We start from the raw sequence: 17,534 nt of genomic DNA on the forward strand, positions 1-17,534 counted from the left end.
GCAAGTTAAAGCAACTTGAGTCTCCAGTAAAGCCTAGACCCTAACCAGAAGGTAAGTGTTCTCTCCCATACCCTTGCCTTTCAATTTCTCACAACAAATCCTGATGACCTGTTTCTTCCAACCCAGAAAAAACAGCACAAGGGAGATGCTGAGCCGCACAGAGAACGAGCAGGCAGGTTCTCAGATGGCGAGAAAGGGTAGGAATTCTGAGCAAACAATGAACTGGGCAGAGAGTGAGCGAGTGTTCGGAAGAGTAAGGGCTTGCCTTTGGCTAGAGAAGGGAGGGGGAAGGATGGGGAGTGCAGGAAAGGAGTCTAAAGGTAGGGAGTTCTGGCACACAGGAGAGCATGGCTGTGCAAGGAACCGACTGGGGAGGAAAACCCTCCTCAACCCCCTTAACTGTGCTCAATCTTGCAATCCTCTCCAGTCCCCAACCACTCCTGCTTTAGCCAAGTTGGACTCTGCTCAGGTTGTACCATGTAGCCAGGGCATCCCTTCTTCAAAATGTCTATAGGTCAAAGTCCATTCAATAGAGCCTTCCTTGTTTCTCTCTTATAACCTCTAGGGATCAGGGGAAGGCTCTCATTGTGGCTCTTTCATATTAACATCTGTGGCCTCCTTGTGTACAGGCACTCCTGCAGGCAGGCCACTTCCACACTATGTGGTACTCAGTAGATGTTCAACAAAAGCTGCCAGTAGCCCATGCAACCATAAGCTTTGATCTGACAAATTCTGTGGTTAGTAGAATCTGAGGCTTAGACCTCACTCACCCAGGGAATTCACCTGAGTCTACTGAACTCTCCATGCCATCCAGACCCTTCAACAGAGGGGTGCTCGGTGGACAGGGATTTAGCCTGGCAGTTATTCAGTGTGTGTACATACATACTGTAGTAGATGCTACATGTTCAGCACGATGGACACATGATCTCCTTTCATTTCCCAAAGTTCTTTTAGGTCAGATGTTATCCTCCTCCAACACGTGAGAAAAATGAGGCTCAATGTGCCTTCAGGGTCCATGGTCCTGCATCTGTGAAAACTGAGCCAGCAACAACTGGATGGCCTGTGTACCCACTGCCTGACTTCCTCTGGGTAAAGGCATTCCTTCAATGGGCCGGAGCTGGACAACTCCACAGGCCATAACTGTATTGAGGAAACAGACTATGAACATACTTGCCCCACTGGAACAAAGGAAACAGAAGCAAGACTTAATGTCTCTCTTCCAGGCAGACTTGATGCTGGACGCCTGAGTGAGTCGTGGAGAAAACTCTTCCTTAGTGCTCTGCATCCATCACTTTCTCCCAGAAGCTGTTTAAGTCCCCAAAGTCCCATAAGCCCAAAGCTTCCCCTCTATTAAACACTTCCCTTCAGCTGCTAGTCATTTTCGCTGGTCTCTAAAAACGATCAATAGGTGATATACTATAACACACACAGACCCCTCTACCGTCTCTCTTTAAAGCCACCAGGATCACACAGTAGGATATAGGATACACTACAGTCTGAGTAGGGATCCTTGCTGTCACAATGTTTAATTGATTGAATTCCTGGAGCCAGAGGCAGTGTGCTGGAGGACTTCCCACGTAGAGATGTCAGCTCTCCCTCAATAAATCAAGGTAATCTTGCTTTATGAGGTGGTCAGAAAGCAGCAGCTTTAGGTTTGCAGAATTTCTGATGAGAACAGATGACAGAAGGGGCCCGCCTAGCCCTCGGCTTACCCTTTTCTCATGCTCAGGCCAGGGTGGTCCTCCCAGTGCTAAGCACACTCTCCTGTCTTGAGACTTCAGAGGGGCAGTATCTAGCTTATGGCATTCTCGTAGTATTGTTTGACTCATTTTTCACTTTCCTCAAAGAAGCCTATTCTTCTAGAAAGACACTCAAAAGCTGCCTTTGCTAAATAAACATATTGACTCTTCACTTGAGCCCACCAAGTAACAAAAGCACATGCCCGTCTGTCTTCATTTTGTATGGACTTTTGACAGAGGGAACAGAGGTGAATGACTTCTTTGAGTTTCCCTTGAGTTACAAGAGCAAAAGCAAGCAGGACAGAGCCCTTTCCCATTCAGTTGAGGTGAGGCTTCAGCCTAAGGGGATAAGTAACCCTCAACATCATAGCACTTTATCTTAGCACCTTGCTGGAGGGTCCAGAGCTGAGCCACAATGGGCAGGACCATACCTTGACTGGACTCCGTTCCTCTTGTCCTCCACTTAAACCCAAGCCTCTCAGCACCTGAAAGCAGACTTGGGTGTCTCTGAATCTCTTTATTTGTTCCTCCTCCTGCTGTGGCCACACTGGGTAAATCTCTTTTCTCTGCCTTCCACCTCCCATGTCTCTCCGGTGTATCACAACTAGTCTTTTGCTGCCCACTCTTTAACCCTATAGCTGTCACTGATCATAACCGAGATCCAATGTGTACTGGCTGCTTTTCTGTGTCAACCTGACACAGCTGGAGTTATCAGAGAGAAAGGAGCCTCAGGTGAGGAAAAGCCTCCATGAGGTCCACCTGTAAGGCACTTTCTCAATTAGTGACCAGGGAGGGAGGGCCCAGCCCCACCCCCACCCCATCCCTGAGTAAGCCAGGGGAAGCAAGCCAGTAAGCAGCATCCCTCCATGGCCTCTGCATCAGCTCCAGATCCCTGTCCTGTGTGAGTTCCAGTTCTAACTTCCTTTGGCGATGAACAGCAACATGGAAGTGTAAGCTGAATAAAACCCTTTCCTCCCCAGCCTGCTTCTTAGTCATGGTGTTTCACTGCAGCAATGGAAACCTGACTAAGGCACAGTGCCCACATGTAAAAGACAAATGAACAAATACACATTCAACATGAGCACAACTTAGAGCTGGAGTGTGTCCATCTTCAGGGTGTGTGACACAGGGCTCATGGTGGATTTGCTTGCAAGTTAAGCTGGCAAAATTCCCATGCCTCCTTCCTCCAAGGTATCTTTGCTTCTGCTCAGGACACGAAGACAGTAATGGGGTTTTCTTGGATGCTAACATTGGACAGTTTACACAGCAGAACACCTATGGACTAGGAAAATCTGACCAACACTGAGGCAGCTCTCTCCCTGATTCTGAAATAAGAAGTAGAACACACCACTGGAGGACACCCACTTCCCATCCAGCCACTGCAGGAATGTCACCTGATGCATTACCAAAACCATTACTGGGGGCAGCAGGGCACATTCTGGGGCCAGGAGCCGACTGGAAGACAGCAAAGCTCTGTGCCCTCACTTAGAGCCCAGACAGGGTTTGTGGCTCGTCAAACATGTTTCCTTTCTGCTCTAATGTACCAGTGTATCGCTTAATGAAAGTTCTTAATTGTAATTCAATTAATTACATACACAGAGTCCCCAATTACATTTTCCAATAAGACATTGGCTGTGGTACAGGTCTAAATGCACTTAACCAATTTTAATATATTAAGACCAATTTCCCTTGAATACTAATTACTACCTAATGATAAAATGAAAGGGGGGGGGCTTCAGAAAGGGGGAGAGAGAAAAAGTCAATTCATGTGGAAGTTCTTAGCACAATGGAAGCTTTCATTACTCAAAAAGTTCCCGTGGACAGGGCACAGGTTTGTTCCTATGGAGGTCAGCAGAGCTTTTAGCCCCAGGGGGGTCCACTCCTCCTTTGCCAAAGGAACTGTGGAAGTGCTAAGAAGTACTAGGAGGGCTCTGAGACAGGGCGTTTGGTGCACTTTGGTTCACTATCACTATGACCTTCTACCGCATTGTGTCATTTGCTTCCACACCTCACAACAACCCTACATGGTGGGGTCACCATGACATTTATCCCATGGAGAAACAAGGCTCACAGAGGATTCACCCAAGTGACAAAGTGGTACCAGACACCTTACCTTTTCTCCTGCACACAACCCAGGACCAACTGGCCCCTGCTAACAGACAGCAAGAGGTGGACAGGAACTGTGCGGTAACACTTCCATTTCATTTAAATTCTCTTCGTGTGCAAGGAGCTGTTATGCAACATCAAGTAGAAAATTCCTTACAGAGAATACCTACCCCCAAGCCAGACAAGCAACTGCCTTTCAGCAATAAGTCACCCTGAAATATGGACCACCGGTCCCACAAGTCACTGCTCCTTGTAAACAGAGCTTATTTGCATGATCACATTTCCCTTTGTATTTGACGAGTACTGCTGCGGTCTAATGAAGGAGCTTTAAAGCCCTTCGTTCAACTAACAGGGTAGAAACGGCGAGATTAGTAATTTGTAACAGAAGAAAGCCAAGCCTCCCCAGCAGAGAGAAACCACCAGGGAGTCTCCAGGCCCGGCAGAGAGCAAAGGGGAGGAGGAATGGGCTTGCTGTGAAGAAGCAACACAAAAGGATCTGGAAACACTTCAAAGACCACCAACAGCTTTCCTTCAGATTTTTTTTTTTTTCTTTTCTCTTTCTCATTCACTGGTGATAGGAGGGTGAGTGAAATCTAACCCCGGAGAAACCTGCTCTAGCAAAGACCTTTCCTTGGGCGCACACACCCTCAGGGTAGTGAGAGACAGGGTATTCAGATCTGGTCACTGTCCAGGGTGATAGGCTGCAGTCTAGCTTGCAGCAGACAAATCCACTAAGTAGAGTCAAGGAGGACAGGGAAGAGAGACTAAGTCCAGGATGTGGCAGCCAGGACTCCCAGCAGGCTTAGAAGAGTTGCTCTCCTGGGTCTTTAGGGGGCAACTAAATGAGGCCTCCTCGCTGGTCCTGAAGCTCATCTGTTCCACCACAGTCTACCTGGGGACTATCCATTGTGTGACCTTAAAACTCCAGGAAGTTAAGTTCAGGAAGCTACTGGAATGAGGGAAGGCTGTAAGTGGTGTGCACATCCCTGCTGAAGGATGTAGAACTGACGCCACCGAGGCCTCTCTCCATAGATAACAGAAGGAGCAGAGAGGAACGAGGCTTGGTAGTGTTAATGGAGGAAGACACACTTGGCTTACCAGGCTCCTCATTGATATTCATAAAACATTAACCAATCACTTTCTCTCTCAGAGCCCCAGTTCCCTCCTCCTTGAGCACACTTGCCTAAAAGGTTACAAGTGTGATTCTATATCAGTCAGTCTTCACAAAACATCCGCACAGGATACTGAGTCTAGGAGAGGTGTCATTTATGTCTGAGGCTGCAAGTACTTCACCTAGGGTCAACCTGGCTCTAGTGACAACCCATAAAGCACAGTGCTCAACTCTTATGATAGCAGCCTAGGGAGTGATAACGACACAGTGCTTGGCAGTTTCTAGGCAGTCCCCAAAGCCACGTTAATCTTGGGCATGTTTTGGTCCCGATGAGGAGGAATTCCAGAGTTCCCATCTCAAAGCTACCGATGAAGCTGTTCCTTTCTTGTAAGGCCCTGGATGAGACTTACATTTCATCAGTGTGAAAGGTCACCCACAGCATTTGGCAGAAGAGAAAATTGGGGCTCAGTTTGGTGCCAGGATTTATCTGGAAGCTTGAACAAGAATGGGAGTCTTCTGCTACCATCCGTGGGATGTACTTGCGGCTTCCTCCTGGTCTGCTTCCAGCCTCGAACAGACAGTTGGCTGAAGGATGTGGTAGACTATCAGACAAGGATCCAAACTGGAAAGCTCAAGGACTCTGGCTCATCACAAGAGTCTTATCTAGGCGAGGTTCCAAGCACAAATTCGAGCTCTCAGTCCCAAGGCAGAAACTTGTCACATCAGTTCATTTGCAAGTTTCTCTCTCACAGAGTACAAAGGCAATCGCCACAACCATTCTCAGGATCTGAAATTCAGGTTACCTTGGAGTAGTGGGCTTTGGAATCAGGGTGCTGACTACAGGTTTTGGTGCTCCGTGGTTTCTAGCCGGCTAGCTTTGGGAAAGTCTCCTCACAACGAGAATGTCCGTATGAGAGTTTGGAAAATTCGAAGAAGCACTTGGAAAATGTTCAGTGCAAGAATCTGTAACAGTAGCTCTCAATAACCAACTGTAAGACACTGTGGGGTGTGACTGCTTTAAAAATGTCCTGAGCCACTCCTCCTCTGGAGAAAAACTGTTTATGTTATGGCTTTTTCAATCCAGTGACATTACTTATAAACTGAACCTCATTATGGTGCAGCAGAAAGCACCCGGCTTCTAATTTCTTTTGGTCCTCCATTACAGGTCACTCCCTCCTCTCTCCATCTCTGTGGTTCCAGACCTCCACACCTGTACCCAATGCTCTACCAGCCACAGACAGCTGTACTACCGTTATTTCTTACGACCACCACTCCCTGATGATAAGTGAGCACCAGCTACCATCCCAGGAGCCTTAGAGAGAACATAATGACTCCTGCTGAGAGCAACATGGGGGCAGCTAAACTGCTCACAGCTCCAAGAAGATGCTGGTGCTCTCACAGTAACCGAGCGGACAGCACATCCTCCAAGGTCTACTGTAATGCATGGATCCACTTGGCTCCCTTTGAACATAGTTCTGAAGGGTAGTGTGCTGGGCCTGACCAAGCACACCAAAACAGTGAAACCAAACCAAACCAAACCAAACCCATTTTTGAAATACTGTTATGTTGATCCAAGTTCTTAGTAGATGGCTAGTAGAGAAGAATAATATATAGTTCTTAGTTAGTTGGGATCACTAATTTTAAAAATGTTTTTCTATGAAAAAAATCAATTGCTTTTCATAATTTGCTTCTATTTTATACAACTAAGTCAAAACAGTCCATCAAACTCTGTCTGCTTTTGGCATTCATTGTTTGCAAACACCCGTGGGTTTTTTTCCTCATTCCTAGTAGCTTTGACTCGGAACTCCAGAACTGGAACACATGACCAAGCCTTGGGGAGAGTGGTACTGGGCTCAAGAAAGCTGCACAGTTAGGACCCGTGTTTTTGCTTGGCTGTGGAGCCAGAGCTAGAGTGGAGATGCCAAATGTCACTAATCCTCACACCTTTGTTCCCCTTATAAATACAAGAAACCTGGGCATCTTGTCTCAAAAACAAACTCTGAATCCTAATAAGCTTCAGGGTAGCAGTGGTAGTTAAGGAATTCATGAATTTACACACAGAGAACGTCAATCTGTGCAGAGTAAGCTACAGCTATCACTTAAGATGATAAAACAGCAATGTAGGAAGTCACCATTTGTGCTTTTCTCTTTGTAAGGAGGGATACAAATATGAGTGTGTGTACTTGAATATGCACACAGCTACCCATCTGCATATGGATGTACACAGACCATTCCTGGAAAGGTCCTGTTATCGCTGGGAAGAGAACGAGAATGGGAGAAGTGAAACTGAATTCTTACACTTTGGTACAAGTATGAACTTTTCTGCATGTGCCACAGTGCACTCCTGACATCTCTTCCCTTGACGTTATGCCAAACTTGCTAGGCACAACTTACTTTTTAAATAAGTTTTAGACTTTATTTACTTGTGTGTGTATATGTGAACACAAACACGTGTGTACAGGTGCACTAAGGGGCCAGAGGCTAGAGTTACAGAATGCTCTGAGGTTGCAGGTTCTCTGCAAGAACAAGTCCTCTTACCTATTAAGGCATCTCTCTAGTCCCTAAACACAACTTTTAATGGCAGAATGATAGACAAACAAACAGTTGCAGGATATTTGCTCACACCATGAACCCCAAGATTGTGTTATTTACTGAAAAAACCTTGTGGTGTGGCTCTTCTCTAACACACACCTTTAATCCAGGAGCTAAATAAAGTTAACAATAGGCCAAGAGGGGGAGCAAGCACAGCACCCAGCTGACTGGGAGTGAGCACCAAGGAGACACAAAGAAAGGTCTCTGCATTGAGTGGTATTGAAGATGGAGTGGAGAAGAAGGGTTTCTTCCTTCTGGCACACTGGTGGAGTAGGAAGGTCGGCTGCATGCTTTCTCTACCTCTCTGAGCGAGCAGGCTTTCAAGGCAGCTTCTGGCTCCTCAGTCTTCATTGGTAAAATGGCATGACTGGGGTTTTGTTTTTAAACCATAGACAGATAGATAAAATTCTGTACCTACTTTTCTCCCACCTCCTTTACCATTATGCAGCAAATTACACGGTCTAGGTGTGGTTAATGTTAAACCAATTCTGCACTCTGGAGTAAACCCAACTTGGCAGTGGAGCCTGATTGTAATAAAATGTAGGTATGTTAGTTTGTTATGTTAATGATTTGTTTGGAATTTTTGGATCGCTTTTTCTAAGATTGGTCTGAAAGGTTTCTGTCTTGTGTGGTGGTCATTACCAAGGGGCTGCTTGCCTCATTTCTTCCAGAAGCTCCAGGGACCTCTCTGGAATGGCAGGTGTGAGTGGGCTTGTGTATTCTCAAGTGTCCCATCACTGCTTGCTTGAGTTCTCTCTGTGTAAGGTTTTCAATCATTAATTAACTTCAAAATCCATCAGAACATCCACTTTTCTTTTTTTGCTAATTATGTTCACCTTTTCCAGGAATTCATTCTTTTCATGTACATTTTCAAAATTTTTACAGTGGAATTTTTCAAAGGGAATGGCTTTAGTGGGCAAAGTGCCAGCGGTGCAAGCATAAGGTTGAGAGACAAAGGGATCCCTGGGCCTTGGGCTGGGCAGTCAAACCCGAGCTCAGGGTCAGCGAGACCTTGCTTCAAAAGATGAGGGAGAGTGATGAGGAGGCAGCGGGGTGAAACCCTGGCTTCCCACACCTCTCCATGGGCAAGGGGATTTACACATACGGACACACGCACACAGCCCTTGCTATATGTTTAAGGGTTGTGGGATCTGTTGTGTGTCTCCTTTTCATGCCTGTTACTATCGATGTTACTACTGATGTTTCTCCGGTGTTTTTCTTCCTAACTTTGATCCATTTAGACAGAAGTTTCCTGGCTTTATGAGTCCTTCCAGAGTTTTCTAGCTCAACACCTTCTGATCTTTGCTGTCTTAGTCTTAGTCTCTTATGATTCTTTTTGTTTGTTTCTGTTTGTCTATTTCTTTTAAAACTGAATGCTTCGTCTATGATGTTTCTTTTGTAATTCATCAATCCGAGGGCTAAAGCACTTCCTGACATGCAGCTGTAGCCGTCATCATCTTTAACATACAGCACTGTTATTTCATCAAAATATTTTCTAATTTTTACCTCTATCGCGCTTCACTCACAGGCTCAGAAGCTTATGCCTCAGTTTCCAAACACATACAGATTTTTCCTTCCCTTTTCTTGATTTCTAGACTAATTTTATTGTGGTCAGTTAGTATATCAAGAAACTGCATAAATCCCCAATGCAGGGGGATAGGCAGAAACAAGACTGTGAAAAACAGCAGTGTACAGAAATCTTTGCTGCATTTTAGGTCTTTTCTTAAGGTAGATTCCCCGAAGTGGGAATTCTGTGTAGAACATTCTTAGACCTCTCAATATATCCAACTATCATATACACTGGACGCCAATGCTGCCACCAGTGTCTGATCCTCCCACTAGTGAAGCTTTACTTGTTTTCGCTGAGATATGGTCTTATGTACCGTAGCCGGCCTTAGACTCATGTAGCTGATGATGACCTTGAACTGCTGACTCTCCTGCCTCAGCCTCCCACATGCTGACAACAGGTGCACAGCACACCCCAGACCAGGAAGAATATTTCTGAGATACCTGCTTTATTTGATAAGGGGAGAACATCATTTGTGGATAAAGATATGTGTATATTAGACTCTTGATAGGAACACACATTTATAAATATTTACTACTTGCCTTAAGTGTTTTTAGGCCACTTAGGCAACACTAAGTTTTAATTTCACGTGGTTTTGCATAGGATTCTCATAACCAGCTGCAGATGGTAAGGCCATCAACCTTTATCTTTGAGAATTTGTTTTGAATGTCAAAAATGCCTTTCCCCTTCTTGGTAAATATGTGCATGCTGTTCCAGAAGAGACAGCCAAGGGCTCTGGTCTGAGTTAAGAGGCAGTACAGGACTAAAGATCTTTTATTTAGTCACTCACCCAATCTGTTTTCCCTGAGCCCCTAGAGGGTGCAGTCTTTAGCAGACTGCTGAGCTAATGAGGAACCAGTATGGGTCAGGCATGCTTCTGCAGCCTACAGTTCAATGGGAGGGGCAGTCAGTAGCTAGTTATTGAACAAAATAAGTAACAGACATAATGCCATGAAGAAAACCCAGAATGTTCTGTGGTCGTATTCTGGTGCCCATGTGAGGAAAGAACCAGGTGGGTGGCAGGAAGCAGATTTGGGTGGCAGGAAGCAGGTTTGGGTGGCAGGGCTATCTCTGCAGATGTGACTTTAAGCTGAGACAGAGCTAGTAAGAAGGGATAAGCACTTCAGGCAGGAGGAGTCGGGACTACGACTGGCCGTGGGCAGTTTATCTCTTCCTGTTCAGCATCTAGCAGAGAACCTCACAACTCAGAAACTCTGGAGACAAGAAAGCATTTAGTTCTCACAGTGGCACTTGCAGTCACTGCGACGCCTTCTGCCTACAATAGTCAAGTGGTTAAATTTCTCTAAAACATGATGTTAAGCAGTTGACATTGACCAGGCCCATTGCAGTATACACAAAAGAGCCTTTGCCTGAGAAAGGGCCTCTTATTTCTAAGCCATTTCCAGAGTTGTTCCAAAATTAGGAAGATGTAGTTCAAGAGCAAAATATTAATCACACAGTGCTAATAAACAGGATGCAGACTACAAAATAGCACAGAATCTATCATTCTGCTTTGAGACACACTTCTAGCACAAAGGCTGTGGTCTGCCTTGGAAAACAGTCACTTTTTGTCTGTGTAGGGAAGCCAGACCAGCAAATACTCTCAAACACATCGCTCCTAAGCAATGTTTGCAACAGACAAAGCGGCACAGAGCGAGGCAGCCAACGTACTGTTCTCGCGAACCAGGCAGAACTCCCAGGCGTTCTGGCTCTCCAGCGTGCTCTCCAGGTCCACAGCGATGTTAGGCTCACTCTGCTTCTCCAGGCGGTACTGAGGGCCTGGAAGATCAAAGGGGCAGGAGGAGGGGGGATGTCTGAAATGGTGAATGTAACACTCAGAAATTACCACACACTGGGGAAAGCCAAAGGAAAACAGTAGTGTCTGTCCCATGGGTGTAACTATCCAAGATGGCAGAAACTGGCTTTTCTCACCCTGTTCTTAGTCAGCTCTTCTCAGACCAGGTAAGATGTTTGTGTCAGGGCTGGAGAGATAGCTCAGTGGTTAGGAGCACTGACTGCTCTTCCAGAGGTCCTGAATTCAATTCCCAGCAACCACATAGTGGCACACAGCCATCTGTAATGGGATCTGATACCTTCTTCTGGTGTGTCTGAAGACAGCAATAGTGTACTCACATATATAAAATAAATTAAAAGATGTCTGAGTCAGAATGAACTGGAGGCACATATGATTGCTTCATTCTTGATATGAAGCAGGCTACCTTCCTTCCTCTCTGGACCTCTTTCCTAATGTGCATAGTGCATCCAAGATGACATGGATAAAACCCACAGGAAGCAGAGGCTGGCAGATCTCTGTGAGTTTGAGGCCAGCCTGGTCTATACAGTGAGTTCTAGGATACCTGGGCTACAAAGTAAATCCATGTCTCAAACAACCAACCAACCAACCAACCAGCCCACCCACTCTCCTGGCTTAGGAGTCACCAGCTCCACAGGAGGCACTGCTGCCAAGGCACTTATGCACAATCATCACAGCATACTAATCAGTTACAGTTAGGAGGCATGTGTAGAACTCTACGATAGTTCAAAAAGTCAAAGAAATAAAAACCCTGAAAGTTACAGAGTGAATCTCATGCTCTGGGTTTGTAAGGGAAAGGTAGCAGCCATCAGTTAGTTGTCCATGCTTTTACTCAGACACTGTGGACGTTAGAGACACGTGGTTTCGTGTTCTAGTATCCAAAAATTCTACTACCCATCCCATGCACCTAAGTGTTATGGCAGATCTAAGAAGACAGCAGAACATTTTACACATTTATTCATAATTTCTTTGTCAACCTAAGTAGCAATGGTGTTCTCAGAGAACACTTAATGGATCAAAAGGTCAGATTCAGACTGTACCTCTGTATACTCATGGTTATTGAAAAGGTGAGAGGCACAGGAAACTCTCATCACCTTGATTCTGAATGGTATGCTTAAGCTGGGCGGTGGTGGTGCATGCCTTTAATCCCAGCACTCGGGAGGCAGAGGCAGGTGGATTTCTGAGTTTGAGGCCAGCCTGGTCTACAAAGTGAGTTCCAGGACAGCCAGGACTATACAGAGAAACCCTGTCTCAAAAAACAAAACAAAACAAAACAAAAACAAACAACAAAACAAGGTGTGTTTGGGCAGGTAGGAGGTGTGAGAGAGCTGAGGATAGCAGCACTGCAGTGCAGGGCCCCCCCAGAAGAATCTAAGCCTCTATCCCTAACGTTTCCAGAGGGACACTGTGTCAGAGGCATGCATCTACTTCTATAAATTGAGAGCAGGGTCTAGGTAAAAAGGTTAACTATAACATTAGCTTCCTGTATCTATACTATATGCATTCAACCACTGCAGACTGGAAAACACTTGGGCAAAGTTGTGCCTGTAGTACAATGATTATTTTCTGTGCAGCAAACACCTCCCACCCCCCAGTGTCTGCACTGTGTCAGACACTACAAGTACTCTAGAGATCAGGGTCTGTGGGAGAGCACGGTATGCAAACACTATACCACTTGTAAAAGAGGCCTGAGCACCTGCAGATTCTGGTGCCCAGGGAGGTCCTGGAAGCAAGCCCCAGCCCAAGATGCTGACATCTGATAGCTTTATGATATACTCAAAATTCGGGAACAACTTAGATTTGATATCAGAGAGCCTACTAAATAAAATACAGTGGAATACTACTGAGACATTATAAGTAATCCTAAAGTTATTTAATAATATAAAACATGTTTATAGCACACTATTTAAAAAAAACCTGAGGCACAGGTTTTTTTTTTTTTTTTTTTTTAGATTTATTTATTATTATACATTAGTACACTGTAGCTGTCTTCAGATGCACCAGAAGAGGGTGTCAGATCTCATTATGGGTGGTTGTGAGCCACCATGTGGTTGCTGGGATTTTGAACTCAGGACCTTCTGAAGAGCTGTCAGTGCTCTTATCCACTGAGCCATCTCGCCAGCCCAGAGGCACAGTTTTTATAGGATAATTATAGTTGTAAAATTGTGTGTGTATGTGTGTATATATATACACACACATACATACATACACACACAGGGAAGCTGTTTCTAAAATGTGAACTTAGTTATGTTACAATAATGAGATTGTGCATGCTTTTATTTTTCCTTTGTGTTTTCCTGTATTTTTCAAATTTCCATATAATAAAGGCTTTTTTTTTTATAACCTAAAATGTTGCATATACCTAAAATGTTTCCAATTTCTTACTATGTCTTTTTTTTTACACTACAAAGTGTGGAACTTGGCAGAGCCTTTCACATATAATAATTTAATTGAATCAGATCTGTTATTAAGTTTCATCCTAAGTCACTGTGTACCCTGGCATGGGTATTCTGAAGATTCCTCAGTTGCTGGGCTTCTCAAGCTGGCAGCTGGCCTGCATGTCTGTCTCCCCTTTCCTGGCCACGGGGAACCAAGGCTTGGCTGCCACAGAGGAAATTTCAGGTTGCTTTCCTTTTGTTGTTTTGTTGTTGTTATTGTTTTGTTTTGAATTCCCATTCTCTGCAATTTCCTGGGAAGCAGAGATCAGGGAAGTGAGAGGAGCTAAGGGCCCCTCGTTCTGAGACCAACTCTCTGTCACTCTGATATGCCCTTTGTTCAAGTCTTTCTATTAAAAACAGCATGTGTCTTCACGTGCCTTTTAGGACTTTCTCTAGTTTCTACCACCAGCCCATCATGTGCCAAGCACTCACATTCTGCTCCCACTGGACTCTGCAAGGCAGCCTCAGCAGCCCACTTCACAGACATGACCCAGGAAGAAACCTGCCCAAGATCACAAGGTAAGAAGTACAAAGAGGGGAATTAAGTTCCAAGGTCTTTTTTGGGGTTTTGAATTTATCACTCCGGACCTTTGAGCCTTTCTTCCTCCTGCAAACTATAAATTACTCGCCAATTACAGAGGCCACAGCTTATATCATAAATATAGATTTTTGTAGATTTGTAGATTTATCTGGTTCAGAATCACTTAACTTGTGGTTTATATAGATTCAAAATGAAAATGATCTAAAATAATTTATTTTAGTGAACTTGACCAACACCCTGAGCTGAGGCTGTGCTCTGGTCCATGGTGATACAGGCCCCAACAAAGAGGGCCTTCTTTCTTTCATGACAAACAAAACAAAGCTCTGTGCCCTGTGATGACGTGTATATCGTGGACCCGGTGTGTGAGAACCAGAGGGCAGTGGGGGAACTGCCTTTCTTCCTCCATCACATGAGTGGGTCTTCGAAGCCACCTTGCTCACACCCACCTCTCTTAAGAACTTTCCTATCGCTCTCAATTGGTCGGGAAGTGAGGTTCACTCTGGGTTGCTATGTGCTCCGTGTGCCCCTACTGTTCCCTAGGAAGGAACAAGCTGCAAACCATTTCTGAACTTGGTGAGAGGCTGATGGGCCTCGGCTTTGGGGAGGGTAAGGTTCTTTTGCTGACGATGTGACTCAAGACCTAAATTACCAGGAGATTAGATAAAAGATCTTGCAGAGGAAAACTTTCACACACAATCCCAGAAAAAAGCCACATCAATAGCTTCCATGTAATGTGAGCATTCTTGACCCAAGTGAGAGGCAAGGCAGCTTAATTAAGCTGGGCTCAACAACCTTGGTCCACATCCTGGCTGAGTCATTTAGTTTATGACGTTGCCAACTTATTGAATCTCCAGTTGTTTCTTAATTTGTAATGAAGCATGACAACAGCACCAACCTCAGAGGGCTGTGTGAGGAGTCCATGGGCCAAGAGCTGTTGTCTGACAGGATGACTGTGGGGTCTGAGTAAGACATGTCCCCCACTGCCTCATGTATGTGAACACATGGTCCCCAGTTAGTGGTTCTGTTCCGGAAAGCTACATAACTTTCAGGATGTGGAGCCTTCCTGCAGGAAGTACATCACTAGGGATAGGCTTTGAGAGTTTATAGCCCTATCCCATTTCTGGTTCCTTCTCTTTTCCTGTGTGCCACTGAGATGTGATCTCTCAGCCTCCTGCTCCTGCTGTCATGCCTTCCCTGATGCTACTACTCTTCCCCTTAGGAACCATGAGCCAAAACACACTTCTTTCTTTAATCTGTCTCTGGTCAGGCTGCTCTATCACAGCCGGAGTGAAGAGCCGTAACTCCGATCACCCACCATCACTCTAAGGACTGTTTTGCCCCAAGGACTGAGTAGCCTTTCCTACAGATCACTTCACTTATGTTTCAGATACCTTGAGAAGGAAGGAGCAAACCTCATTTAACATGCAATCAGCTGGGACTAAGAGCTGAGAATGTGTTGCATGGCCCTTGGGGAGTGCTGGGACTGGGACCTGTGCTGCTGAGGTCCAGGCCCATGCTCTCTATGCCATGATGACCCACGGACCTCTTAGTAAACAATGATCAGATTAGTATGGTCTTCACCCACTGCCAGACTACATCTTCATCAACCTTGTGTCTGCCTTCTAGAGCTGCACGGAAGAAAAGAACAGCAACTAGGAAGCCATTTAAAACCGACAAGCTGCGAGGTCAGCTTCTACGAATGTGCTTTTGCCAAAGACATGATTTCAGGCAACAGAAGAGGATTCACACGGAACAGTACACGGCTCTCAAGGCAGTGTCCGACCTTTGCAAAAAAAGGTTTTAAAATGTCACAGTTTTGCTTGAAGCTACATGCCCTCTGGTGCATAGCAAAGGGGAACACAAAGAGAAGGTTCTGGGAAGCAGTCACTTCGCAGTGACAAGAACCTGGTTGGGCATTCCTATGATGTATTTATTGTAGCAATGCTATAGCACAGAATGGTCTGGGAACAAAACACCGCTCTGGCACTTTAAGGAAATTCCAAGCTACAATACACAGGCAGGGTTTTATAAACCCAAGGTAAACATCCCAGCATATAAGTTTCAAAGAAAACCTGTACCATCTGTCAGCTGGGGATACATGTACAGTGTGGCTTTCTTGAACTCTCTGACTCTTGAATGGAACATAAAAGGTTTCATGGTTCCGTGGCAGCTGAGACTCAGCTGGAGCTGACACCCAATGGGAAGCAAGTGCCTATGCCCGTCTGAAGATGGGAAGCTGTCCTAATGGCCCATTAGCTTGTGTCTTTTTTCTGAAGACCTTGGTGCTATGGAATGTGGGACTTCCCCAAAGTACATGGTTGCTTTTGTATCATCACAAAGTTCGCAAAAACCTGCTATTAGCATCTACCTTTTTTCTTTCCCTTTTGTCCAATGTAGCACGCAGGGTGGACCCCGACTGCTGTGACTCAGGACACCTTGCCATTCAGCCTGTATTCTCCGTCTCCTTTCACGCAGTGGACTGGTCCATGGGAGGGAAAGAACTGTCAAGAGCCCATGCTTACATCTTCATGTCAACTATGTTCCACTCACCACCTTAAAGAGATTTTTGTACTCAGAAAAAGCTAAGAATTAGCTAAGAGGCAAGGCTGGGCCTTGAGGGAGGCCTGGAAGGCGAGTATTTGTACTTCAGAACAAGAGGTACTGTCAGCTGTACATTCTGGTGCACTACTTAATCATCTGTAAAATGGGTCCAACAGAACTTTGCTCGGAAGTCTGCTGTGAGAATGAAGTGAGACAAATAAAGACTCCCCTTGGCAACGTGCTCAGGCAACAGAGCTATTATTACTAATGCTGAACCAGAAATGTGGTCAAGGGAGCAGCAGAGCCCTAGCCATGGGGCACAACAGGCTAACACATCACAGGTAGACACATGGAGGCTAAGAATGCTGGTACCAATGTAGATCTCTCTCGTGGCAGACCACATCTATGGGGAGGAAAGGGTATATAGTTCTTTTTAAAAGCCTTGCTTTGACACTATAGACAGCATTTAAGATTCGAGACTTGCTCAGTAGCCAGGACTCCTAGTTTTCTGGCCTCTCAGCTCCTACACATGGTTTGAAAATGAGTAAATGTCAGAACTAACATAACAAGCCATGACAGCACAGAAATCAAAGGCTAAGACCATGTGTTAAGACCATCCATGACCATCTAACATTCTCTGAGCATCAGTGATGTGCCAAGCTCAGAGATAAGATGAGTAATCAACAGCCCAGCCCATCCTGCAGGGAGGCTGGGGCAGCGGAGACACTTCAGCAGCTGAATTCCAGAATAAGGGTTGCTCTTACCAAAGGCAGTAACAAGGTGCTGTGGGATCAGCAGTGGGGTCAACCCAGGTCATTGCTCTTCCCTGTGGGGACAATATCTGATCTGGGCCTCCAGGGAGGACTCGAAGTCTGGGGTAAGGTTGACAAAGCAAACTCCTCTAGAGTCCTGAAGAACCTGTGCAGACTCTAGGAAATCGAACTGGAAGAAGCCATGACAATTTGGGGACATATGTAGAACTGGGGTAGACCACTGGTGAAAACTGGAGTTTCTCTCACAGCAACAAACACTACTACTAGGACAGTGTGGAGTGACACGCCATCTATTTGGGGAGATTCCCCTGGT

General features: G+C 45.4%; 1 protein-coding gene across 7 annotated transcripts in view; it reads right to left on the bottom strand.

Annotated features, from left to right (window-relative positions):
• The window catches only part of Mapkap1 (MAPK associated protein 1), a 209,598-nt gene that overhangs the window by 48,333 nt on the left and 143,731 nt on the right, over positions 1-17,534 (bottom strand). For 6 of the 7 annotated variants that reach the window (XM_029473510.2, XM_021184047.3, XM_029473508.2 and 3 more), the window contains one exon: positions 10,787-10,894. The exons of the other annotated variant lie outside the window; for it this stretch is intronic. In XM_029473510.2, the coding sequence (XP_029329370.1) occupies positions 10,787-10,894 (108 nt within the window). The remainder of the gene's footprint in view (positions 1-10,786; positions 10,895-17,534) is intronic. 7 annotated transcript variants of the gene reach the window in all.

This window comes from Mus caroli, unplaced genomic scaffold (assembly GCF_978045245.1).
Source record: "Mus caroli unplaced genomic scaffold, Mus_caroli_1 scaffold_2, whole genome shotgun sequence".
Taxonomy (NCBI): Eukaryota; Metazoa; Chordata; class Mammalia; order Rodentia; family Muridae; genus Mus; species Mus caroli.